This window comes from Elephas maximus, chromosome 6, assembly GCF_024166365.1.
Source record: "Elephas maximus indicus isolate mEleMax1 chromosome 6, mEleMax1 primary haplotype, whole genome shotgun sequence".
NCBI classification, from domain to species: Eukaryota; Metazoa; Chordata; class Mammalia; order Proboscidea; family Elephantidae; genus Elephas; species Elephas maximus.
Window position 1 is genome coordinate 55,998,039 of NC_064824.1, and position 27,288 is coordinate 56,025,326.

Here is a 27,288-nt window from a genome sequence, read left to right on the forward strand (position 1 = left end):
TGTCAAGTCTGCTCCGACTCATAGCAACCCTGTGCAGAACAGAACGAAATACTGCCTGGTCCTGCGCCATCCTTACAATCGTTGTTGCAACCCCTGTGTCAGTCCACCTCATTGAGGGTCTTCCTCTTTTCCACTGACCCTGTACTTTGCCAAGCATGATGTCCTTCTCCAGGGACTGATCCTTCCTGACAACATGTCCAAAGTATGTAAGATGCAGTCTCGCCGTCCTGGCGTCTAAGGAGCATTCTGGTTGTACTTCTTCCAAGACAGATTTGTTCGTTCTTTGGCAGTCCATGGTATATTCAGTATTCTTTGCCAACACCACAATTCAAAAGCATCAGTTCATCTTTGGTCTTCTTTATTCATTGTCCAGCTTTCACATGCATGTGATGTGATTGAAAATGCGATGGCTTGGGTCAAGCGCACCTTCGTCTTCAATGTGACATCCCTCCTTTTCAATACTTTAAAGAGGTCCTTTGCAGCAGATTTTCCCAGTGCAATGCATTGTTTACTTTCTTGACTGCTGCTTCCATGGCTGTTGATTGTAGATGGAAGTAAAATGAAATCCTTGACAACTCCAGTCTTTTCTCCGTTTATCCTGATGCTGCTCATTGGTCCAGTTGTGGGGATTTTTGTTTCCTTTATGTTGAGGTGTGAGCTGTACTGAAGGCTATGGTCTTTGATCTTCATTAGTAAGTGCTTCAAGTCCTTTTCACTTCCAGCAAGCAAGGTTGTGTCATCTGCATAACGCAGATTGTTAATGAGTCGTCTTCCAATCCTGATGCCCCATTCTTCATAAAGTCGAGTTTCTCAAATTATTTGCTCAGCATACAGATTGAACAGGCATGGTGAAAGGATACAACCCTGACACACGCCTTTCCTGACTTTAAACCAATCTGTATCCCCTTGTTCTACCCGAACAACTGCCTCTTAATCTATGTAAAGGTTCCTCGTGGGCACAATTAAGTGTTCTGGAATTCCCATTCTTCACAGTGTTATCCATAATTTGTTATGATTCACACAGTCGGGTGTCTTTGCATAGTCAATAAAACACAGGTAAACATCCTTCTGGAATTCTCTGCTTTCGGCCAGGATCCATTTGACATCAGCAATGATATCCCTGGTTCCACGTCCTCTTCTGAAACCAGCCTGAATTTCTGGCAGTTCCCTGTTGATACACTGCTGCAGCCGTTTTTGAATGATCTTGCTTGTGTGTGATATTAATGATATTGTTCTATAATTTCCACATCCGGTTGGATCACCTTTCTTGAAAATAGGCATAAATATGGATCTCTTCCAGTCACTTGGCCAGGAAGCTGTCTTCCATATTTCTTGGCATAGACCAGTGAGCACCTCCAGCACTGCATCTGTTTGTCAAAACATCTCAATTGATATTCCATCAATTCCTGGAGCCTTGTTTCTCACCAATGCCTTCAGAGCAGCTTGGACTTCTTCCTTCAGTACCATCGGTTCCCGATCATATGCAACCTCTTGAAATGGTTGAACGTTGACTAAGTCTTTTTGGTATAATGACTCTGTATATTCCTTCCATCTTCTTTTGATGCTTCCTACATCGTTTAATATTTTCCCAATAGGATCCTTCACTATTAGAACTTGAGGCTTGAATTTTTTCTTCAGTTCTTTCAGCTTGAGAAATGCCGAGCGTGTTCTTCCCTTTTGGTTTTCCATCTTGAGCTCTTTGCACATGTCCTTATAATACTTTGTCCTCTCGAGAGGCCCTTTGAAATCTTCTGTTCAGTTCTTTTACTTCATCATTTCTTCCTTCTGCTTTAGCTGCTCGACATTTGTGAGCAAGTTTCAGAGTCTCCTCTGACATCCATCTTGGTCTTTTCTTTAATGACCTCTTGCTTTCTTCACGTATGATGTCATTGATGTCATTCCACAACTCGTCTGGTCTTCGGCCACTAATGTTCAGTGAGTCAAATCTATTCTTGAGATGGTCTCTAAATTCAAGTGGGATATACTCAAGGTCATATCTTGGCTCTCGTGGACTTGCTCTGATTTTCTTCAGTTTCAGCTTGAACTTGCATATGAGCAGTTGATGGTCTGTTCCACAGTCAGCCCCTGGTCTTGTTCTGATGATATTGAGCTTTTCCATCGTCTCTTTCCACAGATGTAGTCAGTTTGATTCCTCTGTGTTCCATCTGGTGAGGTCTGTGTGTATAGTCACCGTTTATGTTGGTGAAAGAAGGTATTTGCAATGAAGAAGTTGTTGGTCTTAGAAAATTCTATCATATGATCTCTGGCATTGTGTCTATCACCAAGACCATATTTTCCAACTACCGACCCTTCTTCGTTTCCAACTTTCACGTTTCAATCACCAGTATTATCCATGCATCCTGATTGTGTATTCGATCAATTTCAGATTGCAGCAGCTGATAAAAATCTTCTGTTTCTTTGTCTTTGCCCTTAGTGGTTGGTGTGTAAATTTGAATAATAGTCATATTAACTGGTCTTCCTTGTAGGCGTATGGATATTATCCTGTCACTGACAGCTTTGTACTTCAGGATGGATCTTGAAATGTTCTTTTGGACGATGAGTGCAACACCATTCCTCTTCAAGTTGTCATTCCCAGCATAGTAGACTATATGATTGTCCGATTCAAAATGGCCAGTGCCAGTCCATTTCAGCACACTAGTGCCTAGGATATAATGTTTGTGTTCTATTTCATTTTTGATGATTTCCAATTTTCCTAGATTTATACTTCGTACATTCCAGGTTCCAATTATTAATGGATGTTTGCAGCTGTTTCTTCTCAATAAGTAGATAATTATGGTCTAATGTAAATCAGTGTGGTTATTTCTTTTCTTCCTAATTAAAGTGCTGATAGCTTCGTGGTTAAGCACTAGCTCTGACGCCAGACTGTCTGGCTTTGAATCCTGACCCCTCTGCTTAGTAATTGGGGACCTAGGGAGGAAAGTTGCCTCTCTGTTTTCAGTTTTCTCATCTGTAAAATGGGGATAATTTTAATACCTACTTCGTGAGGGGATTGTGAGGATTAAATGAGATAATAAATGAGGAGAACCTAGGACAGTGCCGGGCACATAAGTATTCACTTTCAGCTTCTTGTAACTAGAGGATCATGTAACAATTTTGCATCTAAGTTCATGAGGGATATTGGTCTGTAGTTTTCTTTTTTTGTTTTGGTATCAATGTTATGCTGGCTTCATAGAATGAGTTTGGGAGTGTCCCATCCTTTTCTATGCTGTGAGATACATTTAGTCATAGTGATGTTAACTCTTTTCTGAAAGTTTGGTAGAATTCTCCAGTGAAGTCTTCAGGGCCAGGGCTTTTTTTTTTGTTGTTGGGAGTTTTTAATTACCTTTACAATCTCTTCTTTGATGCAGGTTTATTTAGTTGTTCTACCTCTGTTTGTGTTAGTTTAGGTAGATAGTTTCTAGAAATTTATCCATTGCCTTTAGGTTTTCAGATTTATCAGAGTACAGCTTTTCATAGTATTCTGTTATGATTCTTTTAATTTCATTTGGGTCTGTTGTGATATCGCCCATCTCATTTCTTATTCAGGTTATTTGCTTCCTCTCCTGTTTTTCTTTTGTCAGTCTGGCTGGCCAGTGGTTTATCAATTTTGTTGATCTTTTCAAAGAACCAGCCTTTGGTCTTGTTAACTGTTTCATTTGTTTTTCTGTACTCTATTTCATTTAAATCTGCTCTGATTTTTATTATTTGCTTTCTTCTGGTGCCCAAGGGCTGCTTTTGCTGCTTTCTTTGTATTTGTTCAAGTCATTTAACAATTTAAAAAAAAAAGAAAGACAATACAGTTGGTCCTCTGTATCTGCGGGTTCTGTATCTGTGGATTCAGCCAACTGTGGAATGAAAATATTCACCAACAAAAAAGAAAGTTCCAAGAAGCAAAACTTGAATTTGCCACGAGTGGAGCGCTATGCTGAATCCAAGCTAATAAAGCAAGGTGTAGGCATCCCCTGCTGTAGCCTCCCACCATTTCACAGATCCTCAGTCTCTCTCTAGCACTCATTGTTTGAGGGTTGTTCTCCTGATGTCTTGTCATTTCAAGACCCAGTGTTCCCTAAACAATGTAGTATAACAACTGTTTACATAGCATTTACATTACATTTGGTATTATAAGTAATCCAGAGATGATTTAAAGTATACAGGAGGGTGTGCATAGGTTATATGCAGATACTATGCTATACCATTTTATATAAGGGACTTGAGCATCTGTGGATTTTGGTCTCCACGGGGGGTTGGTCCTGGAACGAGTCCCCCGTGGATACAGAGGGACAACTATAATTAAAAAAGAGATGTGATTTGAGTTGTTTAGAGTTTCATTTCTGGGATCATTCAGTGAGTGAAAATTAGATGACAAGTCCGTTTAAAATATAACATATTAAGTGATTTGAAAAGTGTATAAAATAGTTCGTCAAACTATAGGACCCTCATTAAGAAAACAAGATGAACATGGCCACAGATGTTATCAAATCAGAGGCTATTTAAGGGACAGTGGTGACTGCAGTGCTCCGGGAGGAGACGCTCAGGGCTGGGCTGGGCTGGTCAGTCTCCAGGTGACACAGAAGGAGTTGGTTCTTTTGCGAGTTTCAGAGAGAGAAATTGATAAACTTTCCTAGTGCTTTATGACCATAGCAAGTCATGTACGCCATTTCCCCTGCAGATCTCATTTGATTTGGAAAATCTTTGTCCTATGAAGAATCTTCCTTTCCTCTCAATTGTATTATTAAAATAAGATATTAAGTCATATATTAAAATTGAGTAGTCAGTCACATATTTTAATGTTCAAGTTAATATGAAGAACTGGGAGACCTTTGTACTCACGACTTGACCACAGCAGGCAAGTATTAGATGTTTTGAGAACAACAGCTATCATTTCTCCTAAAGTTTGAAAGACAACTTGCATTTGTGAAAATGTCGATTAAAGCTCAAAACAAGATTGAAGGGCCATTTTCTAATGTTACTTGGTAGTTTTGTTTTGTTTTTCCTCACTGATGACTTGCAGCTCATTTTCAGTTCACAAGGTGCACAAACTGACTCACTATACAGAGTTGCCTCATAATCACAAAAGAATTTACTAGATTTTAAATAGAATAAACAGCTAACTAATCCTGAATAGGAAAGTATTTTGCACACAAATATACTTACTTTGCCATCAGCGTATTTGAGTTATGAACAGTGTTTCTGGAAAATTCCCTTTCTTCTGAGGCAAGGGATTTTTTCCAAGCAATCTTTTTGACAGGTTACTGAAATCTAAATTTTGTTGCAGGGAATATAGAGACTTGGCAGAGACAGGTGCTCTTTTAATGCTGCTGATCAGTTACCGTTTCTGCCATCCTATTTCGAGCCCCTGGACCTGGTATGGGGCCAAGTGTAAAGACAACATGTGATCCTTCCTTAATTGTGTTTATGTATCTGAGATAGAAAGTAACCACTGCCTTCTCTTCTGTGCTCAAAAATATCTGGCAGATGGTGGTTTGAGATTTTCAGGCTTTGGGGTTTTCATTTTAAATCAATCATCCTATCCTTTCTCCTAAACTATGGTTCTCTCTTTACTGACATCACAGATTTAATCTCCAGTTGGAGAGAAAACATTTAATCTATTTGTCTTTTGCAGACTTCATTTTTTAGGCTTCAGTAACATAATCAAAGTTGAACTCTGTTTTATATACTACCGATTGCCTTATTTTGCCTACTAGTTTGCAGCATACATCCGGGCGGCCGTCCGAAAAGAAAAAGGGCTCCCCATCCTTGTAGAACTTCTGAGAATGGATAACGATAGAGTTGTTTCCTCCGTGGCAACTGCCTTGAGGAATATGGCGCTAGACGTTCGCAACAAGGAGCTCATAGGTATGTTCTAGTGGTAAGGTGAGCCGTAAAGAAAGTAACTACAATATTTACAACAATCTTCTTTCGATTTATAAAAATAAAATCATGTTTAAAATTATTAACAAGTGAGGCCTAATCCTCAATTTCTTGGCATGTATGGGTCCTTCGTGACCATTGTTTTTCAGCAGGAAGCAGGCTTATTAATTAAAACATTGATCAGAGAGGGGAAATTTTCAGAAATGCCGGTAATTTCAGTTACACATTATAACACTGCATGCTAGATTTGGTGTGTCTGTGTCCAAAGAGAGGTGTGTTTCCTGAGCAACAACAAAAATTTTAATTTTCCTTTTCTGTTTTTGAGACTGATATCTGCTAATTCAAAACCACTACCATATTCTAAATTAAAACAGAAAGCACATTAATGATTTGTAGCTTTTCCCTCTCAGACCCCCCCTTGAAATACCCACCCCAAGGCAGAGCCACCTTCCCAAGGCCTTTTTCACCCCAGGGCAGGGTAGAGTAGGATGAGGCAAGCTGGCTCTGATGGCGCAAAATTTAAGGTTACATTCACTCTCAGGTTCGTGCAGGTGTAGGGTTGGCACTTGCATGAACCTGAGAGCGAGTGTCTCAAACTTTTCACCCTAGGTGGCTTGCTTGCTTCACCATAGTCTTGCCCCTAAGTAAAGAAAAGATCAGGGGCCTTTGAGTAGACCTTGGGTTAAATCCTGGATCTGCTGCTCACAAGCTATACAACCTGGAGAATCCTATATAACCCCACCTGGGCTCAATTCGCTCATCTAGACTGAAAGTGAAAGGAAACTCTTAACCCCAACTCTGAAAGGATGCTAATGATGCCTGCTATCCTAACCACCAGTTAGATGGGAAGATGAAATGAGAGAATATATGAAGCAGCCCGTTATAAACTGCCAAGTGCCACACCGATCCCAGTGCTGTGACTCTTATATGGGAGAAGTGCTGATGACAGATCAGGGGAGAGGGAGGAGGAACTTAAGATTTTATGTGAGTTGGTGTGAATATATATTGAGCCTGTATAAAATACCCCTGCCATATGAGAGAGAGAGGGGGGAGAGATTGAGAACAGTACAGAGAGAGAGAACAATAATATTTACCGCAGAGAGTTGCTGTGAGAAGTAAATATGGTGACTCACAGGAAAGCCCCTCATGCAGTACATGACACAGAATTTTCCCAACAATGAAATTCATTCCATTTCTGCTCAGTAGCGGAATTGCTGTTTTTAAGTATTGCTGAGATTAACCTGCTCTTAACACAGCCTCCCTTTGAGCCAAACCTTCCCTATGGAGAGGAAAGGAGCCTGTCCCATGCCCTTTTCACAGTTCAGCTGGTCCCTGCTTCCAAAGGATGTGTTACAACTTTAGTTCCCATACTTCTTTGAGAGAAACGCCTTAGGTCCCTAAAGAGATTTTTTTTTTTTTTAATTAGTTTTGATACATTTGATTTCTCATGAGAAGAATGTGAAGTTTAACCCACCACTGCCGTCGAGTTGATTTTGACTCATAGGGACCCTATAGGACAGAGAACTGCCCCATAGAGTTTTGAACTGCCGACCTCTTGGTTAACAGCCGTAGCACTTAACCACTACACCACCAGGGTTTCCATGTGAAGTTTGGGGTTCTTAATGCTAAAAAAAATTAATGATTGACAGCATACATCTTTTTGTCCTGTCATTCCACAAAAGACACCAGGTGGTACAGAAGGTGCAGGGCCAATACCATCAATTCTTGACATTCTCAGGGGCTGTGTCCCAAGACCACTAGGAATAAGGAATGTACTTTCTGAGTCCTGGCTTTCAATGCATTCCTGTGTTTCTGTGAATATCCTAGCCACCTTTTTAACTTCCACTAGAATTTTATCTCTCCATTAATGTACTTTATTTTTTTTACCAGCTGGAGCACTCAAACCATTTCATGAATCACTTTTTCTTGTTTCCCTATAAAGATTCCTTCCTTCCTGTCAGATCTGAGTCCCTTCCAGATTCATTATTTGGGTCTAGTTTACCCAGCACTTCTCTTTCTAAGAACTATCACCTTCTCTGACACCTTCACTCTCTCCTCACTTCCATTACCAACACTAGCATTGGACTTTGTTTTCATAGCTGTTTTTCGCAAAGGAAAAGTTCTGTCACTGTGCAAAAGTTAATGAATACTCAAGTTGGACCAACCCAGTTGTGTAGAGCTGCAGAGTGAGCTGCCTTAGCCCAAGCTTCAGGGTGTACAATTTAAAGTTCTGTCTTAGCAAAATGACAAATGATATGTCATGGACCTTTTGATCATTCACGAGTATTCAAAATCACCAGTGCTAGCCTACCATCTCTGGGTGGCGCAAGCAGTTTGCAACTGGCTGTTAACTTAAAGGTTGGCGGTTTGAACCCACCCAGTAGCAGCCTCAGAAGAAGGCCTGGCAGTCTGCTTCCACAAACATTACAGGTTTGGTTCTTTTTTTTTTTTAACTTACCATCTATTCTCAAAATCCACATTTATCTTCTGCCCTTACAATGTCCTCACTGTTTTTCCATTCTTCATAACAGTGTTTACTGTGGTTCAGCCAGAGTCTTCTCTTTGACATGCTGTAAATTAAGCAGGCATGTAGTTAGGGCTTTTCTCGTACAGCTTACTGTTGTGTATAAATAAGCCTTTAATAAAAAACTCATTTAACATCCACTCAATTATTAGTGTGGGGGGAAAAAACCTAAGATAATATTTACTTGAGCGTTGGTTAATTCCTTTTGTTTGTAGTGCAATTATTCCAGTTTGTCAGTTGGTAATTAAAATTGAAAAAGCTAAAGATAATCTCTTTTTGGAGAGGAGTAAGAGCAATCGAGCATCTATAACGAAATATGTCAGTAGCTAGGGAACTTCCCCCAGTCTTCTCCTATCAAGAACTTTATTATTATTACTCCTCAGTGATAATATACCCATAATTTTAATAGTAAAATCTTCCTTGTGTCTTCTTTTAAAGAAGCTAGTCTGTTGTTACAGCCACTAATGTCGGACTGGCTGACGTACACCCTCAGCTTGATAAAAATTTGCAACTCTATCCAGTCCGTATGTGGACCAGAAGGCTTTAATGAAAAGTATTGTTTGGTAGCCTTACTTAGTCCAAATTCAAAGATAAGTTTTAAAAAGCCTTAAGAGGAGTTTACGGTATTTGTGATGAGTAGGAATGCAGTAAAGATTAAAATGTAGTATAATTCCTTCTCAGTTATTGAAAATAGATGAGCTAAAGCAGCTTGACTGGCATGCCTAATTTTGTGCGCTGATGTACTTTTTCTCTCAGGGATTTACAGTACTCTTTTATAAACCAGCCGTTTCTTCAGGTGACATTGAAAAATGTTGACTTTCCCCTTAAAATTACAGTATTTGTCATTTTCCTCTTTGCTTTGTTTTTTTTTTTTTTTTCCTCCCCCTATTATTGTTTCTTTGGGGGCTTTATTTCTAAGAAACTGCACACTGTCAGAATCTTAAAACAACAACAAAAACCTAGTATCTTCTGAAAGCAGAATTTAATTTTCTGCATTGGCAGGTAAATACGCCATGCGAGACCTGGTCAACCGGCTTCCTGGTGGTAACGGCCCCAGCATCCTGTCTGACGAGACCATGGCAGCCATCTGCTGTGCTTTGCACGAGGTCACCAGCAAAAACATGGAGAACGCCAAAGCCCTGGCTGACTCAGGAGGGATAGAAAAGCTGGTGAACATAACCAAAGGCAGAGGAGACAGGTAAGTCTGCTGCAGGAGAGGCAGCGTACAACGACGCTTGTTCTGGGATGGTCCTGTGATAAGGGCCTATGTGGAGGCTGCATTTCATGCTGGAAAGGGTTTATTTCTACATTTCTTACAAGCTGGTAAGCTAAGCAGTCTCCATCAGTTAAAGCCTGTTATGCTAGGAGACACATTTTCTGGCATTGGCCCTTTTCTGGTTTTTAATTTATTACAACACCTACTCCTACACTGGTTTCGTCTCTAAAGCACATTAGTTTTTGGTGGTTTCATCATGCTGACCCTTGGAAGAACCAGAAATGCCACCATGAGACAAATTTGGGGGGCACCATTTCCCTTGTGCCCTTGGCTCTGTTTCAGGCCCAGGGGTCTGTCCTGCAGGAACGTCTCCTCAAAGGCTCAGTTGTGGGTTGATGCCTCTGCCAGGCACCCAGGAAGCATTAAGATCACCACTCGGCACAGGGGCTACAGTGTGGCCCCAGGACACACCCTGGGCTTGGATCATACATGTCTCCTTGCTTCAGATGACACAGAATGGATGAGCAGCAGAGTAGGGATTAGAGAACTAGTGGCAAAACTAGAAGACTTTTTGTCATGGAGCTATAGCAATGACTGTAAATTTGCCTCAGTATCAGATTAGAGAAAACTTCAAAGAAGTTGTAGATAGGGATGCTCTGTGCCTTCTCCAAAACCACAGGACAGCAGCCCCCTGGCCCATGGTAAAAGGACCCCTGTCTCCCTCTCCTTCCCCCTTACCCTCATTGATTCTTCTTCATGCCAGTGATTTCTAACTGATATATTATTTGCGTGTTTCTCTAGTGTCTGACTCCTGCCCCTAGAAGGTGAGCTCCCCCGGAGCAGGGACTTTGCCTGTTTTATTCATTGCTGTATCCCCAGCATCTAGAACAGTGCTTGGCCCATAATAGGAGCTCAGTAAATATTTAATTGGTGGAATGACAGGACAAGACCTCATGTTGTACCTCATCTAGTCATTTAGTTTATACTTTTTAAGGAATTTATAAAATATAATAATAATATAGCAAATACCTCTATTCTCACCCCCCAGAAACCACACTTATCAATATTTAGCCATATTTTCTTTAAGCCTTTTTTTTCTTATGTATGTGTGTATATATATATATTTTGTTGTTGTTGTTAGTAACAAATGTACTCAATCTCCTTTTTATGTTCAAGGAGATAAGACATTACAGATAAAGCTAAGGTTCCATTCTACTAACTCTCCTTCCTGGTCTCCTCATTCCTCCCCTGAGGTAACTGTAATCACCTTAGGTGCTCTTAAATTTTTTTTTAAGTAGCCTTCATTGTTGAAAGGCATAAGAAAAAACTGGAGAAATGCTGAACTAGTACTGATACCACTGCGTATTGGAAAAAAAATACTACCCTTTCTAATTTTTTTTTTTTTAAATGAGATTCAGAAAGTTCTGGACCAAGTCAAATGATCTCTTGACTACACATACTGAACTCCCCTCATGATTCATTCACCAAGTATTTATTGCTTACCTGCTGTGTGCCAGGCACTGTTCTAGGTGCTGGGGTTGCAGCAGTGGGCAGATTACACAACAGTCCCCACCCTCAGGTATCTTGCATTCCATGGGAGAAATAGTGTACCAAATGAGTAAACAGCATGTGTAGCAGGTCAGATGGTGCTGACTGGTAGGGCAATAATAAAATCAGAGAAGGTGATAGGCCATGCATGGGTTAGGTGTGTGGGGTAGAGGGCATTGCAGTTTTAAACAGCATGGTCAGGGATGGAGATCATAGGTTTAAGGGAAGATGGGAAGAGAGAAATTGGAGATGAGAACACATAACTCTTTTGAGGAATGGTGCTACAGAGAGGAGCAGAGAACCATCCTTCTTTTCTCATAGTCAGGTTTTGGCTCATAGAATTTGTGTCTAAAAACATCTAGCCTTGTTCTTTGTATCCAGGAGTATACTTGGCATGCTCTTGCCTCATTGGTGTTATAGATGTCCTCGGAGCCAGGCATGGGGTCTGCTTTTCATGCCTCTATCCCAGCTGCCTAGCACTTGAAACAGGGAGATAAACATGAGTAGGAATGTCAGGATCCAGCAGAGAATGGAGTGGCTATAAGGTACGAGGGCCCCCCTTCCCAAAATCTACCCTACAGAGGCTGTCATGGATACCTTAAACTTCATCTGTAGTCATTTCTTGGTATTCATCTATTGCCTTGCTCTGTGGTTGTTTTCGAAAACATAAAATTTAGAAAGGCTGTGAGGGGATTGGTTTGACCTGATTTCTGCCCTTGACTAGCCAGGATCACATCACTGTGAAGAATGAGTCTTGGGTGTGAGGTGGGGGTGGAAGTGAATGCAGACGTGCCCACCACCAGACATGGAGACTGTGGAGCCCTGGAATTTGCCTGTGCTCGGCCCTCACTGATACCCTCAGAATCATCAGTGACCCATGCCCTGAGGCCTGGGGCAGAGGGGTGGCTTACAGCCTGTGCTCCTCTCTTCCTTCCCCTATTTCCTGAGAGTTTATCTGGGAAGGGAAGGAGTAGAAGAGAAAATCAGATTTTAGATCAGGGTGGTGACAGTTGAACTCAAATTTTCAATATTGAAATGAATTCTGAAGATAAAGGTGTTCAGTTACCCTTGGGGCTGACTTCCCAAGCACTGGGCCATGAGTACGGCCCCAACCGTGGTTATCTGAAGGTCTTAGCTAAGGCTGGAAGCCGAAGCTCCCTCTTTGCTCGCTGGTGAGGCCATTAATTGAGAACAACCCCCAAGGTAAAACACAGCGACTGTGGTCAACAATGCTTAAACAGCACCAGGGCACTAGAGTCCACTCCATAAAAGTTCAGCAACGTGTCTTCAGAGAGGGGAAGTCAATAACTGGCCGTATTTCCAAGTCAGACATTAGAGCACATATGTCCATTTGTCACTGTAGAGGTATAAATGATAAAAAGGCATTGATGGTGTTTGTGAGAAGGCCTGAAAATGGGGGAGGGGGGCCCTCATATTAAATTAACTTGAGAGTGTCTCAGAGCTCAGGATGTGAAGTCATGTTCGCATTAACTGCAGAGCCCCAGTGCAGACAGCAGCCCTTGGTAGAGATATATGAGGGGCAGGCTGAAAGTTGACACCTGAGAGAAGTCCTCAGCTTATGAGGGCCATGGGCTTACCTCAACCACAGCTTCTCACCACAGAGCTGACTGCCTGATAGCCTTGCTTTTGTTCTTGCCACCTCTGGCCAGCCCTGAACATGATTGACTCCCAGTTACACCTCATTCCTTGGTGATGTTTTCTAGCAGCAGCCCGCCGTGCCCTCTGGTCCTTAGAAAGATGGCCTTTGGCTACTGGTTTGCAGCCTGATTCTCCTCAAGTGGAGTCTGAGGCTGTGCTGCTCCCGTTCATTGCATTCCTGCTCTCTCCTTAGGTCGTCTCTGAAAGTGGTGAAAGCAGCAGCCCAGGTCTTGAATACATTATGGCAATATCGGGACCTCCGGAGCATTTATAAAAAGGTAACGTACAAGAATAGCTCTGGCATAATTAGCATTCATCGGAGCACACATTCATAATCATTTTTTGTAATGAAATGTCATCATTCATTTTGAGAGATCCCTTTTCTCTTTTAACTCCATAGGATGGGTGGAACCAGAACCATTTTATTACACCTGTGTCAACATTAGAACGAGACAGATTCAAATCACATCCTTCTTTGTCTACCACCAACCAACAGATGTCACCCATCATTCAGTCAGGTCAGTGGGTAAACATCACTCTCCTATGAGAACGTTTGTGTGACAGAACATTGTTTCTCAACCAGAGAAGACTGAACATAAGCTGATTAAGCCTGGCACCTCCAAACACTGAGGAGGAGAATTTGCTCATCAAGCTGAAAGCCTTCTTTGGAAATTACAAGCTATTGTACACAACAAACCCACTTTCCTCTTTCTATCTTAAAAGTCTGTACCACCAGCTAGAGGGAATAAGGGAGCCCTGGTAGCACAGTGATTAAGAGCTCAGCTGTTAACCAAAAGGTTGGCAGTTCAAATCCACCAGCCGCTTCTTGAAAACTCTGGGGCAGTTCTCCTCTGTCCTATACGGTCACTATGAGTTGGAATCTAGTCCGCGGCAGTGGGTTTGGTTTTTTGGTTTTAGAGGGCATAAGAGTATCCCGGGGCCCTCGCCCTGAGATGCAGCTTCACTAGGTTTCAGGAGAGGCCCAGAAATCTGTATTGAACAGGTTGGATAGGTGATCTGGATGCAGGCGAGTGGAGGACACGCTGGGTTATTCATGAGAATGACTTCCCTGTCTGCCTGTTGGCCATAAGTTTAGAATTTCCTCTAAAGTGATGTTTTTCAGTTTTCCTGGTGAAAACTCTTAGAAACAAGGTTTTTGAGACACTATCTTTAGACTCACAACATGGGAGAACAATCCATGATCTCTGTGCACCCTCCTTATCAATTAAACCTTTGTGCCCTGGCTACGTTCCAGATCTCCAGAGCCCCCAGCTAATGGGAACAGGCCTTAGGGGTGGGTTCGTAGAGATTCCCTTTGATTTTAAGCTGGGAATCTTGGCCATCACTTTATTTAATAACTTGTTGGTGGAAAGAAAGAAATCAGTTTTGAGACCTAAATTCTTTTACACAAAAGGATAAATTGCTACTATGCCAAGACTATCCTGTAAGTTTAATTCTTAACTGAAACGAAACAAGAAAAGTAATAAATACCTTAAATTTATTTGGCTTTAAACCACCCATCCTGACATATAAATATTATCTGTTGTATCCAACTGTGCTGCAGCTGGCAGTCTTATTTCTCATCTGGACAAATGTAGCCAAAAAGACTAATATATGACTGGTGTTTTTTGCCACATAATTGGATGTCTTCACTTGTTCTAGGAATTTTTAAAAATTATCTGTGACTGCTGTGTATGGTGTATATTTATATCTTAGTTTTTAAACTGGGAGTTGTTTTCATCAAAGAGACCTGTCCATGTTTTTTAACATCCTTGCTGGGCTCCCAGGGGTACCCTAAGGCTGTCTTCTTTTCTAAAAGTGCTCCAAAGCCTTTAGGGAATCAGGACTAGGGACGCCAGGGGAAACAAGGTGATTCAGCTGCTTAACAGAAGGCACATGTACAGGCAAAAGAATAATTTCAGACAGATTAGCACATAGTTACTGAGCAATGAACTTGTTTTGAGCACCTTATAAATGTTCACACTGAACAGTGCTGACCAGCCTCTGTCCAAGTTCCTAGATGCCTTTTTGAATTTCCTCCAGAAGTAGGGTGTATTTTTACTCTTGTGTCTCCAGTGATTCTAGACTGATTCATCCCTTCAGCACGAGGGTGGGATCTGCTAGCGGGCATGCCTGGTGTCTTCCTAGTGTGATTATGGAAGGCAGGCAGGTGTGTTCTCTGTCCTGCCACCTTTTAGAATGTAAATAAGGTGAGCAGTGCATGGACACTGCCCAGGCATGCTCACCCGTGTTTAACACAGAGCAGCCCTGTGTCGAGTGAAGTGACTTGTAAAGACAAATATTTCAAATTTGTCTTTCTCTGAAAGCATCAGTGTGTGCAAAACCACCGGTGCCAAAGTTTGGAGGCCACTACTTTCAAGCATATCAAGTGAGTAAGTGGCCATTCTTATTTACAGTTAATTTTAGTGCAAGCAAGATGACTTTTTAATTAGGAAAAAAAAAAGTGAAATGTTTGTTTTCCCTCTGTGCCAAAATTTCCAAAAGGAAACCCATGGATAGATATGTTACCATTAGTTGTTTACCTCAGGCTGGGATAAAAAAGCTCCTGGGTCTTTGTGAAGGCTGGGGCTTCTCAGCTCTGTGAGCTTCTTGATGAGCCAGGCTTACTGGGTTTACATAATTTCCCTGACAGCTGATCACCATAAAAAGAATTATAAATTTTATGCGCTGGATACTCTTATTCAAACACATTGAGAGATGCAGATATTTTTTTAAAATAATTAGACATGCCGTAAAACAGCTATTTAGAAGAGTTATACATAGCAGATAATGTATTATTTTAGAAGAACAGAACTGAGATCATAAAATAGCAAATATAACTCTTGCATGGCTAGTAAGTTATTATCCCTCACTTGGTTTCCAATGCCTAACCAGTCACTGGATGCACTGTTTGGCAACCTGCATGATTTCTGCAAGCCCTGCTCTCACTGGGCAGCTTGTACTTTAGACAGGAGCAAGCTCAGGCACTGACTTCACTGATTCTCACAGTGGCCGACAGGGCACGTTCAGGGTGCTCGGGGCTGCTGCTCTTCAGCTCTAAGAGCTGATCTTCAGCACCAGCTGCTGTGGCATTTCTAATTACTGATCTTTGTTTTTCCGGAGAGGATTTTCCAGAGACATTGACCATCTGATTTCTTTTTCTTCTCGTTTCTCTCTCTCCCTCCTCCCTTTGCCTCTCCCTCAGTTGGCAGCACCTCTTCCTCACCAGCACTGTTAGGAATCAGAGACCCTCGCTCTGAATACGATAGGACCCAGCCACCTATGCAGTATTACAATAGTCAAGGAGATGCCACACATAAAGGCCTGTACCCTGGTAAGACGCCAGTTGGGTGTATCATACAGTATCTGCAAACACCGCATGTGTCCAGGCACTGGCCCAATAGCCTGGGAAGTAGCCCATACCTGTATTGAGACAGTCTCCCAGCAGCCAACCATGTTCCAGTCTCACCATTTCCTCTGTTGGGGCTTTTCCAAGTGATGTAGTGGTATGGTGGGTCACAAATAAAAAGAGGGCTGTATCCAAATGAGAGAGAATCCCTGGGTTGTGCAAACGGTTAACTCACTTGCCTGCCAAATGAAATGTTGGAGGTTCAAGTTTACCCAGAGTCACCTCAGAAGAAAGGCCTGGCGATCTACTTCCCAGAAAATCCACCATTGAAAACCTCATGGAGCACAGTTCTACTGTGACACACACAGGTCACCATGAGTCAGAATCGACTTCACGGGCAACTGGTTATCCAAATGAGAAATGAGTTCAGACTGCCCGGCTGTACAGTCCCTTTGCTTCTGCTCCCTCCCTGATGGGGCAGCCTCTCTGTTTTCCACATATATCTGAACGCTGACTCTCTGGCTTTGCAGGGGCTACATCTCCTAGACTGGCTTATTTCTTAAATGCAAACCTGAGAATGGAGATCAATTCCATTTATATTTTTCATGGAAAAGAGTTTGAATGAATAGCAAAATATATGTGTTTCTCCTCAGACTGATTTTTTTTTTAAAGAATAACAGAAATAATATTGCATACTATTAATACTTCTATGTCCTATTCATAAATTTGTGCATATAGTTTATTTAAAGGATGCTAGTTTTTTTTTTTTTTAGCCTGAAGGGTTACCAAGATTCGTTATTGTCTCCATTCTCAACTATCTTACAAATTATAACTACGCTAGAGGCTTACATAAGACAGTGCGAGCTACCATTTTAAAAAAGTACTCTTTTTTCCAAAAAATCTATTTATTAAAAAGAAAGAAATAAAAGATGGTGGCAGTTTAACTACTGCTGAGGGAGCATTCTCAGTTGTGCTGTTGTCTTTGAAATTGTGATTTCACAGGACTGTTTACTAATCGACTATTGTTACTATGGCAATTAATAGCTCAGAAAATTGCAGAGGCTACATTTCAAACACCAAGCTCTTTGCAAAGGAAATGCGCATACCAGCGTGCTGTTGTTGCTTCCGACTTGCAGCAGTCTGCTTTATTTTAAAGAGTGCCTCTTCAGCCTGCTTGCCCTTCTGTATCCTCTTTGCTTGCTTCAATAAACTAATTTGCCTCAAGAATGTTTCATTTTCCTCATTAAAAATATAAAACTCTCTGTTAGCTTTAATAATAGAAGGGTAACCAGTGTCATCATTAGATCAGAAATCTACTGTGGACTCTTGAAGACACTGATCTTATTACCAAGTTCTTTTTGTTTAATATGTAGTTCAGTATGGCAGCCACAAGGCTGTGCCTCCATGTGGCCCAATTGCTATGAACATGCCTGTGCGGCTCTTCCCTGACCTGGAGTTTTGAATCAAGGCTGTTCTGAAGGATAGTGTATTTCCTAATCCTGTTTGCCATCTTCTCTCTTACCCAGTGCTCTAGCTTAGACGCTGGAAAAGTGGTGTTCCTCAGCTCAAGGAGCAGTGCTGTGCTGGTGTTCCCAGCCAGCCCGAGAAATCCTCAGGGAGCAGTTTGTGATAAAAATCACAAGTCAAGGTGTGAACAGCTCTACACAATAATCAAGGCTAAGAAAGAACCCCTTTTTGTGAAATACACACTGCTTATTTTTGGCATTTTCACTAGCCCCTAATTGCGCTGAAGTAAGCAGCAGCCAGACTAGAACAGGGAAGCCAGGCTGCCGACCCCGGTCTGTAGTGATGCCGGAAGACAGGCGCCTTCAGGTACTCACCGCCCCAGCGCAGGCACCACACAGCTTAATGGACCAGAGTTATGAGCACACGTTTTAATTTCATAAAATATTTTCTTACAGGCTCCAGCAAACCTTCACCAATTTACATCAGTTCCTATTCCTCACCAGCAAGAGAACAAAATAGACGGCTACAGGTGAATTTGCAATATCATTTTACAGAAGGGCTATTAGCAGGGATGAGCAGCGTGAGGGGTCCGCGCCAGTTGACTTGCCAGCGCTAAGCCAACACGGCAGAGCGCAGAAGCTTTCCCAGGGGATCTTTGCTCCTCGGAAACTCACCTGTGGGTTAAGCAAATCACTTCCAAAGTAGCCTGATGTTCTTGAATGTCTCAATCAGTGCTGCTGAGACCACCATTGCCAATGAGGGGAAAGACCTAAGAAATCTTTAAGTCATATTCTTTGCCCAACAATTCCCTTTCCGGCACTTTTTTTTTTTCTGTTAAAATCTGAAATTTCTCCCATCCTTTCTGTAGGTAGTGGGTAAGCACACTTCATTCTCTCATCTCCTTGTTCTCTTTTTTTGGACACCTCATTCTCCATCTTCACGACTCCCTCCCTGCCCAACCCTTAATGATTTAAAAACATTGAGTCCACAGCCAGGTCTCTGTTAGTCCCAGAGGTCAAGGGAGACTCAACCCTTACCACAATGGACCCGACTTTCTATCCGAATGGGAACTGGTGGCTGCAATAACACACTCAAATCTCTGCTTCTGTGGGGGGCCTAGAATCAGCTTCAGGTCCTTCCTAATCCTGTGGTGGGTTATGACATCTACCTTGGTCACTTTCCAGTAACATGTGAGCGATAAGGATTTCCCAAAGTAAGGTTGTATCCTGTCCTTCAAATAGGATATTCTAAGACCTCCCTCCATTTTATCTTCTTTTCTCTGTAAATGAAAAAAAAATAATTTCCCAAGTTACTCATAATTAATACTATGGTTTTTTTAGTAGGGACAAATAACCTTAGAATCACAACTCTAACATAAAAAGAGTTTCGAACTGAAATTTTGATGATATTAGACTGCGTTTAGTTGTAGAATATGGTGTTGATTCCTATGTGGTAACTTTGTTACATTTTACTAAGTAGGAAAGCTTGGGGCTTGGTCAAGAGGAAAGAAAAAGGAACCGTGACAATTTTCCTCCAAATATATTTGAAGAAACTAATGTGATGCCAAAGATAAGACAGCGCAAAAGGAAATGGATTGGTGGTGGGGTAGGGCCCCCTGTGTGAATGCACACATAAGCTTCCTCACGGACATACTTATGAGCCCTGGCTAGAGAAGCCTTTTCCTCTAGGAAAAGGTCTCTTTTAGTCCCAGAGGTCAAGTCTAAGATTGTATCTCTTCACACATCTCTTCTAATTTTGCTGCTGTCTCAAGATTGCTTATTCCTTTAATATCACAATTTACAGCAGAGCTTCCAGAGTGTGCCTGTTGTTCACCAGACAACATATTTCTTGTAATGGTTGCCCTGTGTCAAAGCAAAACTCAGGCCCATCATCTCACTGGTAAGAGTCCTCTTCTGCAGCACAGAGCCGGCTCCAGTAAGGATGGAAGGTACCACCAGGGGCCACCTGCCATCAAGGTGTTGGGCTCTCCTGAGGCACCAACTTCTCCAGAGGCCTTAGCTCAGGACTTCATCAAACTTAGACAGCCCACCTGTAAAGGAGCAGTTTAAAATCCTTACAGTCCACCGGTAAATCACCAGAAACAACTTTTAACCATAAGTTCATAAATATTGAATCTTGTTTTAAAAATATGGATCAGGAAGCCCACATTTATTTTCCTTAAACTCATGTTTCAGAAGATTGCTTTCATTTATTTGGTTTTTCATTTTGTCAACAGCATCAACAGCTGTACTATACTCAAGATGACTCCAACAGAAAGAACTTTGATGCGTACAGATTATATTTGCAGTCTCCTCATAGCTATGAAGATCCTTATTTTGACGACCGAGTTCACTTTCCAGCTTCTACTGATTACTCAACACAGTATGGACTGAAATCCACCACAAATTACGTAGACTTTTATTCCACTAAACAGCCTTCTTACAGAGCAGAACAGTACCCAGGGTCCCCTGACTCCTGGGTGTAGCATCAAGATGCTCGGTAGAAGAACTCTTTCTTTCTAACCTTTTTTGGACTGAGGTGAAAAGTTCGTCTTGCTGATTTGATGGTGAAATGTGAAAGTGAAATGGAAGGAATGAGTGAAGAGCATATATATTTTTTTCTTTTTTGAGGAATTATCAGGGAAGTAAGGAAACCTTTGGAAGAGAGGACTTTCTAAACTCTATTTAGGTGTTAGGTCTAATTATTTGTAGAGTCTGTAGTCTGGTGAAGGTGTGGGCAATGTGATGAGAGGCTTGAGAAATGGGTGAAATGAGATGGGGAATGTGTAGGTCAAATCAAATTGAAGATGATTTTTTTAATGTGAATAAAGTTATGTTCTGATAGTTTGTACAGAAGAATTAAATGGATGCCCTTCATGTTTTATTGCTATTACTAAATGTCAAGATTGTATGCTATTATGTCTTGTAAATTTATTTTGTTGGTGTAAATATGGAAATGCCACATTGGTTAAGTGCCATCATTTGTAATGCAGTGTGTCATTTGAAAAGAGATTTGAAGAAACAGCTTATAAAACAATGGGAAACTCAAGGAACTGTTAGCAATTAAAAGCAAACTGCAACATCCTTTGTTTTCAAAATGAATAGTGTACTTTTGAAGCACAAAGTCCAGTCTGGTATAGCAACGCCACGCCCATTCCCTGCCTCTTTCATAGGACACTTCACTGCCATTTTCTATGCACATAGAAGAAAAATAAATGTGGAAATTTCATCCTTGGATATTTGTTCCCTGTTCTTTTTTTATTTTCTGTATGTAACATGGAAAAGCAGATTTAATAAATGTGAATCTAGTTGCATGTTGTAAACAACTTAAATATATCCACCTATTTTAGGTGTTGCCTAGTTTTGTATAGTTAATACGCTTTGAGAGATGGGCCATACCACAGACTGGAGCTATGAACTTTCCTCCTCTTTATCTAAGTGTTTTTATTTCTGAGGAAGGGTCTGTTTTGGATCTAATGTACTCTACAGTTTATCATGTTTTTTTTCAGACTGTATATTTAACACTACTTTTCACATAACAGAAATTACATCTGGCACCCTAGGCCTGACTAAACTAGCAGAGGCTCCTTTGGCATCATTTTTAATAAGAACTCACTATCAACATAAAGAACAGTGGTTGAGATTGCTTTGGTTGCTACCAATGTAATAAACCCCAACAAACTCTAAATACTTATCCTGCTGAGTATTTCATGAGATATAGTAATCCCTGAAGTAGGGATGGGGTCACGGAAGCGCCAGAGATGGAAGGTGAGGATTCCAGTAATACTGACCAGCATTACTTGTTAGTTTTTCTCCATCTGTGGAAACAATGAGGAGCACCAGCTCCAGGAGACCCAAAGTCTGAGTTCCTCCAGGTCTTGCAGTTTCCCCCAGTAAAGCCCCAGCTCCTGGATCTTGCACAGAAACCTAGGAAACAACTCATGTGGCAAATCAAACCCAAAAGTGTTGACATGGCACAGTCTATTCTATAATCATGATACAAATCATAGATTAAGCATTTGTACTTAATGTTTGTGAGTATTTGGAAAGAAACCCAAGGGAAAATTGCTCTTCCTCGCTGAGTGGGTTACAACCCATAGATTGGGATCCAACATGAAATGGAAATACATGTTCAAGCAGGAAGGAGGGGAAACAATTAGGTGCAGGTTTTCTGAAATGACACTCAAATCAGCTCACAAAGTCAGACTACAGCTTCCAGAGCCCTGCCTCCTCATACAGTCTACAGAGTTCGGGAAACAGCCCATGTTAGAGAGCTGAAGTTGCTGGATTTTCCCCAGGAACTGGCATCAGGACTTTTAAAATGTCTGGTATCTATTTGGGCTTTGAGTCTCTGCCTTCCCTGAACCTGAAATTTTCATATCTGGGTTGAAGCTGAAAGCCCTCATTCAGGAAAACAGGGGAGTCTGGGGCTGGTCTGAGCTGATTGACAGCAACTGACTGTTGCCTTTAGTGACCCCAGTAGTCTTTACGGTAGCTCAGTGGGCCCAGGTCCCCCACTGTGACAGGAAATACTTCAACAACTGACCCAAATTTGGATTGGAAAGAACTCTGCACTTGGGCCTCCAGACAGACATCCTAATGGGGCCAGAAAGAGAACTATGGATGAGGAAAGGGCAGAAGATCGATGCCCTTTAAGGACCCTCCCTTGAAACTGAGCAAAGAAACTTCAGACGGAGCCTGAATGAAACAAAACTGCATCGTGGATCAAAAATTGGCCCATTCTCCAGGGTGTAGGAATAAACAAGCTCTGCTAAAACAAAGCCCTATTGCCACCAAGTAGCATGCAGAATTCAGCCCAAAGAAGAGGTCTATGGTTCTGCTCAGTCAGGGGACAGCCTATTTTAACCTCTTCCAGAGGATCAGGGCTGAACTGAACCAATGTCGGCTAGACATCAGGCTAGAATCATTTGGGGAGCTTTCACAAATACTAATGCTGGGCCCCACCCTGACCGATCAAAATCTCAGGATGGGATCCAGTGATTGGAATGTGCGGTCAAGGTGAGAACCACTCAGCCACATACCCTTCTCCCTCACTACCTCTCTGTCCTGTAACCTGAAAAGTTAGTAGTTGGAGCTGGGGGAAGAAGAGGGTGTTTGCCTGAGAATGACAGATTTGAAATGTTATAGTTGAGATCTTAAGTCTTAAAATGTTATAATTGAGTCAGAGATGTGAGGTTTTCTTTTTGCCATGGTACGTTTTTTGCCTGTGCACACTTTTTTTAAGTTACATTCTTTGAAGATCATGGACATGTCATGAATATCAAAAATGGTGCTCTCACACTCATACAACTCTTCCAGTGATTAATCCTTGGCCAGTGTTGGTTGTCAGCATTATTGCTGATTTTTAGACTGAAATATCAGGATTTCATTGAGCACTCACTACGTGCTAAGAATATGACATGCATTATCATTTAACTTTCATGGCAAAGCCATGAAATCTGTGCAAATATCCTGAAGCAAACTCAGGAGGGTAACTTGCCGAAGATCACACAATGAGTGGCAGGGGAAGGTTAGCACTAGTCTACCTAACCACAGTGCCAGGGTTCTTAAAATTCAGCAATTTGAGCTCCAACTGAATTATTGCTTACTGAAAATTTTCCATAATTGACTTAAATTTGCTAGAGGAAATTATCAGTACTCTAAAGGAACCAAAAAACCTTTGCCATCAAGGAGAACTGCCCCATATGGTTTCCAAGGCTGTAATCTTTACTGAAGCAAACTGTCCCATCTTTCTTCTGCGGAGCAGTTGGTGGGTTTAAACCGCTGACCTTTTAGTTAGCACCTGAGTGCTTAACCACTGAGTCACCAGGGCACCTTCCTGTAAATGAAAAACTACAATTATTTGCCATATAATAACCATAAAAGTGAACATTTAACTATTTAAAAAAATGAATCCTGCCCATTCTAGTGTGTGATGAGTTGGGCTGAGAACTCACCCTAAAAGTACCTTGTGAGCCATACCTATTAATATAGGCCAAGTTGTCTCTAGACAACCCTCTCATTCTGGGGCCTCAGTAATACATTTGCGGGAACGCTTATCTTAATCTATTAGATAGTGGTTTTATTTCCATGATCAAACCAGATTACAAGGAAAAGACATTTGAAATTTTGGGCATTGCTGTTCATGTACTAGATTTTTTTTTTAATTGATTATGACAGCATTATTCATAATAGTCAAAACTTAGAATGGCCCACATTGCCAACAGGAGACTAGATTGTGGTATGTTGATGTAACGGAATACTAAAATAAAAAAAGTTACTGTTGAATCATTTCCAACTCATAGCAACCGCATGTGTGTCAGAGTAGAACTGTGGTGATGGAAATCAGAACTGTGCATCCAAGAAGATAAAATACTTAGGAATAAATCTAACCAGGGACATAAAAGACCTATACAAAGAAAACTACAAAATATGACTGCAAGAAACCAATGGAGACCTACATAAGTGGAAAACATACCATGCTCATGGATAGGAAGACTCAACATTGTGAAAATGTAAATACTACTCAAATCGATCTACAGATACAGTGCAATCTTGATCTAAATTCCAACAGCATTCTTGAATGAAATGGAGAAACAAATTACCAACTTAATACAGAAAGGGAAGAGGCCCTGGATAAGTAAAACATTATTGAAGAACAAAGTAGAAGACCTCACACTACCTTAAAGCCTATTATACAGCCATGGTAGTCAAAACAGCCTGGTACTGGTACAACAACAGACACATAGACCAGTGGAAGAGAATTGAGAACACAGATGTAAATCCATCCATCTATGAGCAGCCGATATGTGACAAAGGGCCAAAGTCCATTAAATGGGGAAAAGACATCCTTCTTAACAAATGATGCTGGCATAACTGGATGTCCATCTGTAAAAAAATGAAACAAGATCCATACCTCACATCGTACACAAAAACTAACCCAAAATGTATCAAAGACCTAAACATTAAAACAAGATCATGGAAGAAAAAATAAGGACAATGCTAAGGGCCCTAATAAATGGCGTAAATAGAATACAAACCATAACTAACAATGCACAAACACCAAAAGAGAAACTGGATAACTGGGAGCTCCGAAAAGTTAAACACCAATGCTCACCAAAGACCTCACCAAAAAAGTAAAAGGAGAACCTACAGACTGGGAAAAAATTTTTTTGCTACAACATATCTGACAAGAATCTAATCTCTAAAATCTACAAAATACTTGAGCAGCTCAGCAACAAAAAGACAAATAATCTAATTTAATAATAGGCAAAGAAAATGAACAGACATTTCATGAAGAAGGATATTCAGACAGCTAACAGACACATGAGGAAATGCACCTGATCATTAGCCATTAGAGAAATGCAAATCAAAACTAAAATGAGATACCATCCCACCCCAACAATACTGGCACCAATCAAAAAAACAGAAAATAACAAATGTTGGAGAGGTTGCAGGGAGACTAGAACTCTTATGCACTGCTGGTGGGAATGTAAAATGGTATAACCACTTTGGAAAACGATATGGCCCTTCCTTAAAAAGCTAGAAATAGAAATACCATATGATCCAGCAACCCCACTCCTGGGCATATACCCTAGAGAAATAAGAGACATCACACATTAATAGACATATGCACACCCAAGTTCAGTGCAGCACTATTTACAATAGCAAAAAGATGAAACAACCTAAATGCCCATCAACAGATAGATGGATAAACAAAATATGGTACATAAACACAATGGAATGCTATGCAATGCTAAAGTACAATGGTGAATCCACGAAACATCTCACAACATGGATGAATCTGGAGGGCATTATGCTGAGTGAACTATTGTGTGAGACCACTATTATAAGAACTCAAAAATGTTTACACACAGAAAAAAGAAAAAAAAGTTATTTGATGCTTTTGAGGGTGAGGAGGGGAGAGGGAGGGAAAATCACTAATGATATTAGACAGGTGTTAACTTTGGTTGACAGAAAGACAACACACAATACAGGGGAAGTCAGCACAACTTAATCAAAGCAAAGGTGTAGAAGTCTCCTAGACATATCCAAACAACTTGAGGGACCAAGTTGCTGGGGCTGGGGCCTGGGGACTATAGTCTTGGGGGATATCTAGGTCAACTGGCATAACAGTCCATAAAGAAAATGTTCTACATCCCACTTTGGTGAGTAGCATTGGGGGTCTTAAAAGGTTGCCAGCAGCCATCTAAGATACATCTATTGGCTCCATCCCATCTGGACCAAAGGAGGATGAAGAAAACCAAAGACACAAGGAAAATATCAGCCCAAAGGACTGAAGGACCACATGAACCGCAGCCTTCACCAGCCTGAGCCCAGAAGAACTAGGTGGTGCCTGGCTACCACCATTGAACCCCTCTGACAGGGATCACAACAGAGAGCTCCAGACAGAGCAGGAGAAAAATGTAGAACAAAATTCAAATTAAAAAAAAAAGACTGTACTTACTGGTCTGCCAGATACTGGAGGAACCTGCAAAACTATGGCTCCTGGACACTCTGCTAACTCAAAACTGAAACCACTCCCAAAGTCCACTTTTAAGACAAAGATTAGATAGGCCTATAAAAACAAACAATAACACCCATGTGAAACGTGCTTCTTAATCAAATACACGAGACTAAACGGGCAGCTTCTGTCCAAAAGCAAGACAAGAAGGCAGGAAGAGACAGGAACTAGATGAATGACACAGGGAACCCAGGGTGGAAAGAGGGAGAGTGCTGATACATTGTGGGGATTGCAACTAATGTCAGGAAAGAGTATGTGTATAAATTTTTGAGTGAGAAACTCACTTAAGCTATAAACTTTCACCTAAAGCACAATAAAATTTAAAAAGAAATCAGAGCTGTGGTTGCCTATGGGGTAGGTATTGGCTAGAGAACTTTTTGTAATAATGAAAATGTACTAAATGTTGATTGAAGTGGCTGTTACATGGGTGTATACATTTATCAAAGCTCATCAAAATGTACACATAAGATCTTTCATCATAAATGTAAAATTTACATCAATAAAAAAATTAATATTTGCTTCAAAAGTCAGTAAAGAAATGTGACAACATTGTCTGAAACTTAGTTTTATGACCTAGAAACAAACTTATTAATCTCGCCGAGTTGAGAAAAATCCAATTTATGTTTCTTACAAATAAATCTTACAAAGTGACCGCGTAGAGTCATTTCTGATACAGAAGGTTTTACCACAAGATTCCTTAGTAATTATATACACAAGTTCATTTTAAAGCTGGCGGCTTACCAAAGTGAAATAAAACATATTTTTGGAAAAGCACATATGAGAGCATCCTTTTAGATGAGCTACGGTTGTATAGATTTACATGTGTGTTGACAAGAAGCTAAGTGGAAAAGTAAAGTTCAGGCACATGTTTAAACCTGTTGCCAAGACAGGGGTGTGTTTTCCCTTTTACCTAATGATCCAAAGAGATTTGTAAATAAACACCTCACCCACCTAAGTGCTACCAAAACCACAGGGAAGTAATGTGGGAGAGAAGCCCTCTGAGCAAATTCGCCAGAGAAGTAGAAACAAAGAGGTCATTGAAATTAGAAGCAGAGCAGTGATGGGGCTTTTTAACTCTACAAATGCAGAACAGACTTGATTCAAAGAGGAACTTTGTTGAAGGTCAAGGAA

The 27,288-nt window shown here is 41.0% G+C and overlaps 1 protein-coding gene and 1 long non-coding RNA gene across 15 annotated transcripts in view; one reads left to right on the plus strand and one right to left on the minus strand.

The window, feature by feature from the left end:
• PKP4 (plakophilin 4) overlaps window positions 1–25,517 on the plus strand; it is a 312,885-nt gene extending 287,368 nt beyond the window's left edge. For 11 of the 14 annotated variants that reach the window (XM_049888796.1, XM_049888795.1, XM_049888800.1 and 8 more), the window contains 7 exons: window positions 5,706–5,856; window positions 9,398–9,593; window positions 13,012–13,096; window positions 13,219–13,336; window positions 16,024–16,152; window positions 18,090–18,163; window positions 19,871–25,517. In XM_049888796.1, the coding sequence (XP_049744753.1) occupies window positions 5,706–5,856; window positions 9,398–9,593; window positions 13,012–13,096; window positions 13,219–13,336; window positions 16,024–16,152; window positions 18,090–18,163; window positions 19,871–20,119 (1,002 nt within the window). In that variant the 3' untranslated portion in view covers window positions 20,120–25,517. The remainder of the gene's footprint in view (window positions 1–5,705; window positions 5,857–9,397; window positions 9,594–13,011; window positions 13,097–13,218; window positions 13,337–16,023; window positions 16,153–18,089; window positions 18,164–19,870) is intronic. The other 3 variants (XM_049888801.1, XM_049888802.1, XM_049888803.1) reach the window with 3 other exon arrangements.
• Window positions 23,277–27,288, minus strand: part of LOC126078321 (uncharacterized) — a 67,689-nt gene continuing 63,677 nt past the window's right edge. Inside the window, exon 3 of the long non-coding RNA XR_007518026.1 lies at window positions 23,277–23,472. This is a non-coding gene — a long non-coding RNA (uncharacterized LOC126078321). The remainder of the gene's footprint in view (window positions 23,473–27,288) is intronic.